Consider the following 12,563-nt stretch of genomic DNA (forward strand, 5'->3'; position numbering starts at 1 on the left):
TTTGAATAGTTTTACAACTTATTGGGGTTTTTATGTTTATGAGAAAACATACAGCATAAAAAGTTCAAATTGCATGTCCAAACAAAACTTTAACTTCATCTCATAATTTCATATCATGATTTTATATCGTATGACCAAACGAAATATGAAATTTGGACAGGCGTTTGGACATGTGATTTCATATTGCGATATGAAATCATGAGATAAATCAGCATTTGGACATTCTATTTCAGGCTGATTTCGTCTCATGATTTCATATCATGAAATAAAATTCCAAATTCTCCAAAATGAATGATTTGGAAATTTCAAATCATGATTTAAGATTTTTCAAATACAAAAATAGACTCACAAGTTTATATTTCGTAAAAAACACTCACATTTATATCTACTAACCATTTATTTCATACGTCAATAAAATTTATAATTCATATAATTATTTTTAAAGCCAATTATATTTCATATAAGGATATATTATTCTCACCAACATAAAATTTATTATTAATTCAAATCAATTCTTATTTTACCAACCAAATATATTACTAATCGATGCAAATCAACATTAATTAAAAGAATAATTTTTAGAAACAACAAATGGCTCAAAGTAACAATGTTGGTTGATCTTCTCGACCATATGATCGAGAAATGCAAGTTCAATACGGGGAGTTTGTTTGTACTATGTGGGGGATTATATTAAAGACTAATAGACTACAACTTATGTTTTAATTTTTTATTGAATTATAATTTGATCAATATATAACTATTGTATTCTTTTAGAATAGCTTTATGATAGTGTATTGTGAAATTTTATAATTTTTGCTTATTTGGTAAGATTGTAGAAAGAATTGGGACAATTTTAATAGTTTTAGAATTTATGAAATTTTTATATTTATGAAAAAATATATAATATAAATTGTTCAAATAAAATATAATATATATCGCATGGGCAAACTGCCCTAAATCTCCGGAGCGCTAAACAATACTAGTAGTATATTTGGTTAGTAGAATATTGATTCTTCATATTAATATAGTAAGAAATTAACCATTCTTACTAATTTCCAAAACTGCCAGCTTTGCATGAGATAGCTCTTATCAAATCTCTCCCTCTCACACACAGAGAGCAGTATATAGCAAAAGTGAGTTTAGTGAAGCAGCAGCAATGACTGCAAAAAGACAAAACACACTCTTACCACCCACAACTTCTCTCTTTCTATCTCTCTCCCCTTTTCCCTTTCAAGAATTGGGTTTTGGTCACTTTCTTCAAACATTCAATTTTCTAAGCTCTTTTGAAGCAAAAAAGAACCTTTCTTTAAATTCAGTACACTTTTTGTTTTTGGGAGAATTCAGTTACTAATGAAAGGAAAGGGTTGGAGTTACCAAGTTGGTTTGGTTTCTCATTCTTATGTGGCTGATATTGATTGAGTTGACCCCACTTGAGAATATAAGTTACTTGAAAAAAATCAATTTTTTTTTTGCATATATACATACACTCTGTTCTTGCACTGTTCCATTTCCAATTTTGGCTTTTGGGGGTTCCTTTTGACCTGAAACTCTTGGAGGGTTCTAGTTAAGCAGTAGTTCTTCGATTTGATCTGAGAGATGGAAATTGATGAAGAGAATAATGAAAATAAAGGAGGGATGTGGGATTTAGAGCAAAAACTTGATCAGCCTATGGATGAGGAGGCTGGAAGGCTAAGAAATATGTACAGAGAAAAGGTAACATGTACCTTTCTTTTATGTGCATGAAATTGATTCCTCAGGAATGGGTTATTGTCAAAGATACCTTTTTTTGGGGGGAACCTTTTGCTTTTGCTGGCTTTACTTCTTTATTGTTTTCTCTTTCCTTTTCTTGTTTTTCCCTTCTAATGGGGCCAAAGCAATCCATCAGCTTGAAGATGCTTGGATGGTTTGTTACCTACTTGATCTTAATAGATGAGTAATTTGCAGTCTCATAAAATATGTATGTCAAGAATTACATGGATCTTGTAAGACTTTAATTAGTTCATCTGCCACTATAGATTATTGGATAGCTATTCTATTTGATCTAGAGGATGATTTTAGGTTGATATCAAATATCATGTGTGTGTATATATGGAAGTGTACATATATATAACGTATGGTTATGTAGTTAGTCATGTATGGACTTGTTTACTTCATCTTTATGAACGCGACAGTAATGAACAATCAAAAGCCGATAACTGAAATTATACATCATCTGCAAACTTCATACTAGCATTTCTTCGACTGTGGTTATGACACGGTGCTTGTTTCTAATTTCGTTGATCACAAAGTGAGCAACTTATGAACCATTTTAGTTATGTTCATTGTTAAGCGAGTTGCCTGTTTCACTTGTCTTAATTCAGAAATTCTCGACATTGTTGTTATTGCGGCTTGCTTATCAGAGTCTTGGAGTGGTGTATGGAGACCTTGGAACATCTCCTTTGTATGTCTACAATAATACATTTCCCCGTGGAATTGAAGATCCAGAAGATGTTATTGGAGCACTCTCATTAATTATATACTCCCTTACGCTTATCCCTCTCCTCAAGTATGTTTTCATAGTATGTAGAGCAAATGACAATGGCCAAGGTAAAGTGATTTTGCAGTAAAAGTTACACATCTGATTAATATATTGATACCTCATATCTATGTATGCATGTCCTATGATTTGTAAGTGTTCCATGACTGCTTCAAAAGTCTGAGCAGGATGTCTAAATTAAATTATTCTCTGTGTAGCTGAAAATTCTAACTCTGTACTACTAACACATTTTGGAAATGGTATATATGATGATTTAGCTTGATTATCCACCTTTCATTGGCTGGCTTAAGCTAGTTGTCCTTTCTCTCAGTTTGAAGACCGATCAGGAGAGAACTGCAATTTCTAGGTTACAACTGGGAACCTAGCATTGATAATCAGGGCTAAAAATCAATAGGATGTGTGAAAGAGTGTCTGTTTGTGTAAGTTGGGGTGAGAGACTGAGAAACTATAGAGCAGATACATCAAGAAACTGATACACCTAATATAGCTGTATTCTGGACTTGCTTTCTTCTTGGAGAAAATGAAACCAAAGGTTGGACTGTAGATATGGTAACAATAAGTGGAGTCTAGGGAGGGTAGTGGATACGCAGACCTTATCCCTACCTTGTCAAAGTAGAGAGGTTGTTTCCGATAGACCCTCGGCTCAAGCAAAACATTTTAAAGTAGGTATGAAAAGGGAATATAGTAGTGAAGAAGTCATGATGCGGCTGTAGGTATGGCGAAGAAAAAATATTCTCACTGAAATGCATAATGCTGCTGATTTCTCATAGTTTGACACAGAAGATTCCTTGATTTTCTCTAGGATTTTGCATGATTGCAGCCAATGGTAGGACATCTGTTTCAGATTTGACTTGGTCTATGACACTCTCTTTCCTGCGAATTATTTTATGTGATTTATTTAACAAAGCAATTCAAATATGGTTTTAAAATTTGTTTCGACAAGCAAAATGGTCATTGCTTCCTAAGCAATTTTGGTGATGCTTCTCAGTTCCTACTCCCTTTCTTTTTGGTATACATTGTAATTAAAGTTTTCATACTCTTCCTCTCCCCCATTCATTTTCATGTCACCTAAGTTCATATATGAAAACAATCCATCTGTACTTACTACTTACCTTCAGAAAAACTCCTTTTTGCTTCACATAGATAATAATAAATGGGAAGAACTTCTAGAATACTAGAGAATGACTGATATTCTCATTCCCATCGCCTAAATTTGCCAAATCTAGAATAAATGTATACAAAAGAGGATACATTGTATACTATTTCGCGTAAATAGAAAGTTAACCATCAACCAAAAGAAGACTTCTGATCTTGTTAGAGATTATACCCTGCAGAAACACACTACATTCCAGGCATGCGTTCTAACCTGATGCACCATACCACCGCCAGCAACAGTACAGTATCTGTCCATTCTTCTTATTGCTATAATCTCAATATTTAATAGCTAAAAACTCATTAAACAAAGATGTGGCAACACAGTGTTCCTCAAGCAACTCAAACTGTTTCTTGCCATCTGTCTCAATGCGATGAACAATATAAAGACAACTTAGAATGAGTCTTAGACTCTTAGCCACTCAATCCTACTTACGTGAAAGCCTAAAATTTCATCTTACACCTCTCAAAATCAGGCTCCATTGCTGAATGCTAACAAGGTATGATAAGATTCTAGACAAGAATTATGACACAAGATTTTCTGTTATAGAACTGTAATTAATAAAGGGGTTAGCTCTTCTTCAGCTGGTACACCACAGCCCACTTGTTCAGTCGTTGCATCGATTGAAGCACTCAAACTATTGCAGTCGACTAATCCCGCTTTGTTGAGAAGGAAAAGACAGTCTAGCATCCTGAAAGCAGTCTGCCCAATTCTTTTGTATTACTAACCAAGCAATCCCAGAGGCCAAGCTGCAACAATTTGGAACACTGGGGATAATGGGCTCTCTACCTTTCTCCACTTAAATAGCAGGCTTTAGTTTCTGATAGATTCGTACCTCGTACGCGTGCCTAACCCACACATCATGTTCTGCGCTTTTACTACTACACCAAGCTTATTCTAATTAGAGATGTGCACAGTCTATCCAATTCTTTTTCCCGCAGCTTAGTCTAATTGGATATGTTTTATCACAAGGATTTGTCTCTTGAAGTCCTCTCAAATTAAAATGTTAAATGTGAACCAAATATGTGCCCTCTATTACCATCAAATGATACCTTAAAACAACAAAGAGTACTAAGCAACCATACCTCCTACATTGCAATATGTAATCTTTGGTCTGCCTATCATTATCCATTAGGCTGTCTCCGATCCTCCATTAGTCAAGAGAACCCGTACTGATACTGAATGGCCCATTGATAAGTATTGAACTTAAGTAGCTCATATTGCAATAAGGACAGAGTGGGAAAATATGAAATAGGACAAAAGAGAGATCGTCTAATCAACTTTAATGCCTTTGCTTAATATTTTCTAGCTTGACAAGCGATATCAAATTTTCATTGTTAATATTATTATATGCCAAAACAACCTTCTTATGTGATTGTCTCATAGATAGTAATGCTTTGGTGAATATTAATGCTTTTTTGCATGCACTGTTTTTTTTAGAAATTGAGGCTAGTTGTTTCCTGCAGCAAACCAATTCTCTAATTTTGATGATATTATGGAACCTTCACTAAGTAAAATTGAACTTCATTTTAAAATCAAATGATAGGACTTTGTATGGATCATTCATCAGATTTTGTCACATTTGGTTAAGGTAGTTGCCGTTTGTTTTGTTATGTTTTTCTGAATTCCTCATTATTGTGCAACTATAGTGAATCACGAGATACATCTTCTGATAATTACCTTATCAGTATGATATAATTGTAACTTCTCTCTGTTAGAATCTTCAGCTACACGTTCCTAATGCAAGAATTAGATAAATTAAAGAAGCACCAATATAAGTATTCCATGATACACTGGGGGGAAGAACTGAATTTACCATTTTCAGGTGGGACTTTTGCTCTTTATTCATTACTCTGTCGACAAGCTAGGATAAAGACAATTCCAAACCAACACCGAACTGATGAGGAGCTGACAACTTATAGCCGTAGCACATTCCATGAGCATTCATTTGCTGCGAAAACAAAAAGATGGTTGGAGGCATATCCATATAGGAAGAACGCACTTCTTATTCTTGTAGTTGTTGGCACCTGCATGGTAATTGGTGATGGAATTCTCACTCCTGCCATATCAGGTACACTAGCTTGAAGTTCATCTTGTACTTATCTTCTGTTACTGACTAGATTGAAGTTCATCACTTATTATTAAGGGAAGAACTCTACCTGATAATATTTTTCTAGAAAACCAATTTTATCAGCTGGTGTAGATAAAACTCGATGATTAGAAATGACACTAGAATACATTTCTAGTATAGTGTACCTGCTGATAGTTTTATGATTATATTGATGACTACTTATTGAACTTGTAATTTAGTGATTACAGAGGGAAAGAAAGACACCATGCATCCATCACAAAAAAGTACTTGCACGTGATAGAATCCACTATTGCTAGTGTTGTACGTATCCTGTAGCTACTCCTTGTACATCCAAACTCACCATTTGATGATGGAAATGCCATTTAAGTTGCCAAGAATCTACATTGTATGCTTCCCTATATTCATTCCCTATTAACCTAAACCACACAAATTGTTGTCAATAATATATGAGATTGATTGGCGATTATCTTTACTTCTCTTGGTGGGGCTTCCACTTTTGTAACAAGTTACTTGATATTACTAAGATTCTGCTTTGGCGAAAGCTACTCTAAACCAATAAAACACCATGCTTGACCAATACCTAATATTATATACTACTCCACCCCTCTTGGTGAAAGTCATGAGAGGTAAGCATTAAATATTTTCTAACATGATGATGTTGATTAGAATTTTCTTGACTACAAGAGGGTGACTTAGTAAGCGACCGACAGTGTACCATAAAAGAGGAGGTGCTCTAACCTGATTGGAGTATCGACCTAATGTGATAGCTTGTTTCTACTGATACATGAGGATATTCCCTGTCAAGTCAACCTCCTTTAAAGCTAACCTCCCTTAGTTTGTTTCATGAACAAAGTGGGCATTTCACCAATAGTTTCCAGCTCAAAGGCAAGTTGACTACTGAGACCTATATGACAGGCCAATTCTACATCATTGTAACGTGAATCCTAAAGGTGACCCCTATGAATTCTTGAGGGGATCCTGGTGCATGGAGTAGCATTTAGTCCTACGTGTCACTTAGTTCCCATGCTTCTTTTTGGTGTTTTTTGAGTTCTGACTTTTCATCATCTATTTAGTTTTTCAGCTTGCCCCATCAATGTTGACCTGATGCTTTTTCTAGGGTCAAGCATGACTTGAATTGAAGATCTCTTCCTACTCTGATATGATACTGACTTGTGTGATTGACTTCAAGCTTAGCTTTAGAGATGATATTCTTATTTATTTATTTTAGTTGTTCAACACGTCTCACTCTTGTTCTAGTAAAAAAGATTGCCAAATAAACTTACTCCTCCTGCCCAGAAAGAATAACAAGTTCAGAGGGTCAAAGCATTTAATTTTTCGTGTAAATATGGAAGGACCTTCATGACGATGTTTGACTGGATAGGGAGTGTACTTGAGAAGATAGATTCTTGAAACTTGTTGTCTTAAATATCCATGAAATCGCCAGATTTCCGTGGCGGTTAAAGCATGCCATTAAGGGTAAATTGTGAAGTTTAAAGTTAAATTGTTTCCAAATATATAAATGGTATATTGTTTTTGGAACAGATTGATTTGAATTAGTGCCAATAAAATGGAACAGAGGAAGCAATTGTGTGATTTTCCAAATAGTAATAGTGTCATATGAAGTGGGACAAAGAGGCTATATATGTTTGTTGTTGCTTCTCCATAAAAGCTTAATTTGGAGTTGTTATAGTAGAGAATCCAAAGTTAAAAGGAGGACTTCTTGTGGAGAGTGATTCTTGATAGCATGGATGCCGAGGGCATGATAGGTTTTAAGGCATGTTGTAACCTACCATAATATGGATTGAAGTATTTTTCAAATCATAAGGTTCACAGTTGGTAATGATTAGCACATCTGACTCTGGCTCAGTGTATTTATGGAGGCCAAACTTTGAAGAAAGCATTCCCAGCTTATTCTCTTCATTGTCAATAAGCATGTCACGGTAGCCAAAACACTCAGAAATAACAAAAGACCATTGCGTCTAGGAAGTATCTTTGAGAAGACCTATCTAGGATTAGGAATGAGACGAGTTCAAGGGTTTCCTGACAAAGATCTATGGCCATCAGAGTTCATAGAAGATGACAAAATGATGTTGAAAAGGGTATACTACAGATGGTTACGCAATGGAGGGAATGACGCTTGGGTGGAAGTCAGTTTGGTAGAGGAAAGCATCTAAGAAAGTGATGAGTTTCTCATGGTATCTACATGGAATGCTTTATTAAGGACAGTTTTTAAAATTTTATTAGGTGATTTTCTTAAAAGCAGATTAGTAAGAGGAGATGATGTATGTTGAGTTGGTATTGCATATGTTAGTCACAATGGGAAGACATGGACCACCTAGTACTGCATTGTAATTTTATTTCAGTTTATGGACCTTGGTATACTTTTATTTTATATAGCTTAGGTTTCCTCTAAAACAGTAGCTAAATGCTGTGGCAAGTTCGTGCATTGAGAAACAAAAGCAACCTTTGTGGTGTTATTCTGATATTTTTTTACTTCATTTGTATTTTGGTTTAATGAAAAGAATTCCTTTTTGTCGAATTAGTTGACGTTAGGTTTTAGACTTGTTAGAGAACTTATATACATAACTTATTCTTCCTTTTTATTTTATTTAGTATGATGATGATATGATATGAGCTTATAAAGAAATGGGGATTCATATAGTGACCAACTTGTTTGGGACAGGCATAGTTGTCGATGTCGAATTAGTTAGATGGAATTTTGGAACTTCATGTCATGATTTTGTATGGGATGACACTTGTTTTGGTGTAATAATCAACTAAAAGATTTGCTATTTCTCAAAGAAAAGTATACTTCTATTTTGCAAGAAAGTACTTATGTAGAATATTTTTCTCAGTTCTTTCGGCTTCTGGTGGGATCAAGGTGGACCATCCGAAGATGAGTAATGGTACTAATCTACCTTCCAAATACCTTTCTTTGATGGATTTGTTAATTACAGCTTGTTTACTTGCATCTCTTTCAGTTATTTATGACACACTCACAAATAAATTCATTTTTGTGCTCGTTGATGCAGATGTAGTCGTGGTTGTTGCGGTCATTATATTAGTTGGTTTGTTTAGCTTACAGCATTATGGCACAGACAGAGTGGGTTGGCTGTTTGCCCCAATTGTGCTGCTTTGGTTTCTTTTAGTAGGAGGTATTGGTATCTTTAACATCTGGAAATATGATAGCTCTGTTTTGCGGGCTTTTTCTCCTGTCTACATATATCGGTATTTTAAAAGGGGAAAAAGAGATGGTTGGACATCACTGGGAGGGATCATGCTCAGCATTACAGGTTTTTTCCTCTTTGCCCTTTTCCCTCTTTTTAAACATCTCTTCTTTTTTTGGGGGGTTATTTGTCAATAGTTATTAGAGCACAAGGAGATGAGTGTGTGCTCCTACTTATAATTGCTTTGCTGGCTATTTCAGGAACAGAGGCACTTTTTGCTGATCTTGCTCATTTTCCAGTGTCAGCAATACAGCTTGCTTTCACAGTCATTGTTTTCCCTTGCCTTCTTTTAGCTTATTCTGGACAAGCAGCTTACCTCATGCAAAATACGGATCACGTTGTTGATGCATTCTATCGATCTATTCCAGGTATTTCTCACTCTTGAACTTTGATAATGTCAAAAGTGATGTTTTCTTCTCAATGGTGATAAACCAGATTAACATTGTGTGGACTAAAAGACAATAATATCGATAGAGCTCTGGCCTCTGAGTGCAGATTGGAGTATCTTTGACACAGTGCACAGTCAGTACGCAGCAAAATAGCCCATTATCACTTTATCTAATCATTGAGTTAGAGATCATACTCATTGGAGAAGATATATAAGAGAAACTATGGGGTAACAAATGAGATGTCAAGAAGGACTTGTCGCGACCTAGGTTGTGGCCGAAGAGTGGTGATATAGAGGAGAATCTGAGACTTTCTTTTTCCTATAGGGACTTATCCAATTTCTTCTTAAATAATTTTTCACAAATCCAAAAGTCTTAAATCAAGCACCACTTACCTATTGAAGCTAAAGAGTGAACTTTATCTCTTATAATGGAAACATCCCTTTTTTTCTTTCTAGTGATTATCAGACACATATGCTTTCTTTTCCATGTAACAAGACTTGAATGGTATGACTTAGTCTGGTCCACTGTATCCTATTCATTGTTACTAATATTTAACAAGCTATAAGGATTCATTTTTCATGTATTGGATAGGACAGAATCTTTGAATATGGGGTGGGAGGTTTTGTCTTGGAAACATGTTCATAAATTCCTAAATACTCTGATCATGTAACATTGATATTGTTTGCACATTTACTATGTTAGTAATACGAACTGAGCCTCTTCTATTTTCACGTAATTGTAAAAAGGACTAATCAGATTGTACAGTCTCTGTGGATTACCATTTCAGCCCTCCTTTGAAGAAAAAGAGGGAAACAAAGTAGAATTATTAAGGAAGATATGGTAATAGTAAAAGGTTATTAAATATATTAGTTATAATGTATCTGGCCAGAAATAATCTTTTTTCTTGATGCAGAAAGCATATACTGGCCAGTTTTTGTCATTGCAACTTTAGCTGCTATTGTTGCAAGTCAGGCTACCATATCTGCAACTTTTTCGATAATCAAGCAAGCTCTAGCACTTGGCTGTTTCCCAAGAGTAAAGGTAGTGCATACATCAAAGAAGTTCTTGGGGCAGATATATATTCCTGATATTAATTGGATTCTTATGGTTCTTTGCATTGCCGTTACTGCTGGATTTAAAAATCAAAGCCAAATAGGCAATGCTTACGGTGAGTTTGTGCCTTACATCTAATATTTCTTGATTCCTTGTGGCATTTCAAACTTGCAAAGACAGATTTCAGTCTTGATAAGATTAAATTTATGAGGGAACACTGGTCGACTGAATAATATATTTCGGTTTGTTGTCTTCCTTTATGTATGGTCCTCATTAGGGGTTCATATATATTTTTGGTGATAGATTTACATGCACTCGAGCTGATGCATGTTCATTTTCCTATCTCTATGGTGTACTTAATCATGTCATTGTAGGTTACTGTAGTTCTCCTTGGTGCTTTCGCTGACATGTATGCTAAAGTTACAAGTTTGTTAATGAAATGAAGTCCTGGAGTTCAACAATTTAACCCATACAATGTACTTTAATATTAGCACGAGTTAATCAGCCGTCTATGGTTTAGGCTTCTTTCCTTTTCATTTGGACGGGAGAAAGATGAGGTGTGTCTAATGGTACAACAATAAAATGGAAGTGGCACATCAGTTTAAAGTTATCCCAACAAAATCAATCCAGAAGATGTATCCATCTTTTCATATTAATAATCCCTGTTCTGAAGTCTCGTAATTGGTTTCTTCATTACTGTTGACAGCCTCACCTTGAAACTCACTTTTTGACATGGCATTTCTTGAACAGGAACAGCAGTCGTGATAGTCATGCTGGTGACGACATTGCTCATGACTTTGATAATGTTACTAGTTTGGCACTGCCATTGGATTGTTGTCCTTATCTTCACTGTCTTATCTCTGGTGGTTGAATGTACCTACTTCTCAGCAGTTCTATTTAAGCTTGACCAGGGTGGTTGGGTTCCTCTCGTGATTGCTGCAGCTTTTCTTCTCATCATGTATGTATGGCATTATGGAACAGTGAAACGCTATGAATTTGAGATGCACAGCAAGGTATCTATGGCATGGATTCTAGGGCTTGGCCCCAGTTTAGGACTGGTACGTGTGCCAGGAATAGGACTCGTGTACACCGAGCTAGCTAGTGGAGTGCCTCACATCTTCTCTCACTTCATTACCAACCTACCTGCTATACACTCAGTTGTGGTATTTGTGTGTGTAAAGTACCTTCCTGTTTACACAGTTCCAGAAGATGAACGATTCCTTGTGAAACGGATAGGGCCGAAGAATTATCACATGTTCCGCTGTGTTGCAAGGTATGGTTACAAAGACCTCCATAAGAAGGATGATGACTTTGAGAAAAAGCTTTTCGATAATCTCTTTATGTTTGTCCGTCTGGATTCGATGATGGATGGCTGCTCCGACTCTGATGAATACAGCTTATATGGACAGCAAACACAACATTCAAGAGATTATAATGGGAACTCATCTACAGCAAATATTGAACTCAGTTATTCATCAATGGACTCGATAGCCCCCGTCAAATGTCATCCTCAGGGAAACAACACAATCACATCATCAGGCCACGAGAGCAGCCAGACCGAAGTTGATGAATTGGAATTCTTAAACAGTTGTAGAGATGCTGGGGTTGTACACATACTTGGGAACACTGTAATTAGAGCAAGAAGGGAATCCAGGTTTTATAAGAAACTTGCTATAGACTATATATATGCATTCCTTAGGAAAATATGCAGGGAAAATAGTGTTATCTTCAACGTACCACATGAGAGCCTCTTGAATGTTGGACAGATCTTCTATGTGTAAATTAACAAATCGAATATTATGGATTTTCTTCTGTGTCTCATCTCATGCATCAAACGATGATCGAATACGTATGTAACTTTTCTTTTGGATAATAGCAGTGCACTTTATTGACAAGATGAATGCACAGAATTATTTGTACAACTGGTTGCATTAAACGTCTTCTTGCATAGAAGGACACAACTGTTGCAAAAATGGGGATTTTAGTGGTAGCGGCATCCCTCTTAGTTTTGAGTAGGTGGAACCATTCTGTTTTGGTCAATACGCCTTCAAAAACTTCTATAGTAGATTATCAACTTGCTTGACTTTGAAAATACTAAAATATAATTGCCTCT

General features: G+C 35.6%; 1 protein-coding gene across 1 annotated transcript; it reads left to right on the forward strand.

Annotated features, from left to right (window-relative positions):
- Positions 1-1,060: 1,060 nt before the first annotated feature.
- On the forward strand, positions 1,061-12,269 carry LOC129872114 (potassium transporter 11). The gene is made up of 8 exons (XM_055946991.1): positions 1,061-1,713; positions 2,361-2,586; positions 5,515-5,760; positions 8,637-8,687; positions 8,814-9,074; positions 9,209-9,376; positions 10,311-10,565; positions 11,201-12,269. Exons 1-8 carry the CDS (start codon positions 1,597-1,599, stop codon positions 12,229-12,231), a joined length of 2,355 nt encoding a protein of 784 aa, XP_055802966.1. The 5' UTR covers positions 1,061-1,596; the 3' UTR covers positions 12,232-12,269.
- The last annotated feature ends 294 nt before the right edge of the window (positions 12,270-12,563 follow it).

The sequence above is a fragment of the Solanum dulcamara genome, chromosome 11 (assembly GCF_947179165.1).
Source record: "Solanum dulcamara chromosome 11, daSolDulc1.2, whole genome shotgun sequence".
In the NCBI taxonomy this organism is placed as follows: domain Eukaryota; kingdom Viridiplantae; phylum Streptophyta; class Magnoliopsida; order Solanales; family Solanaceae; genus Solanum; species Solanum dulcamara.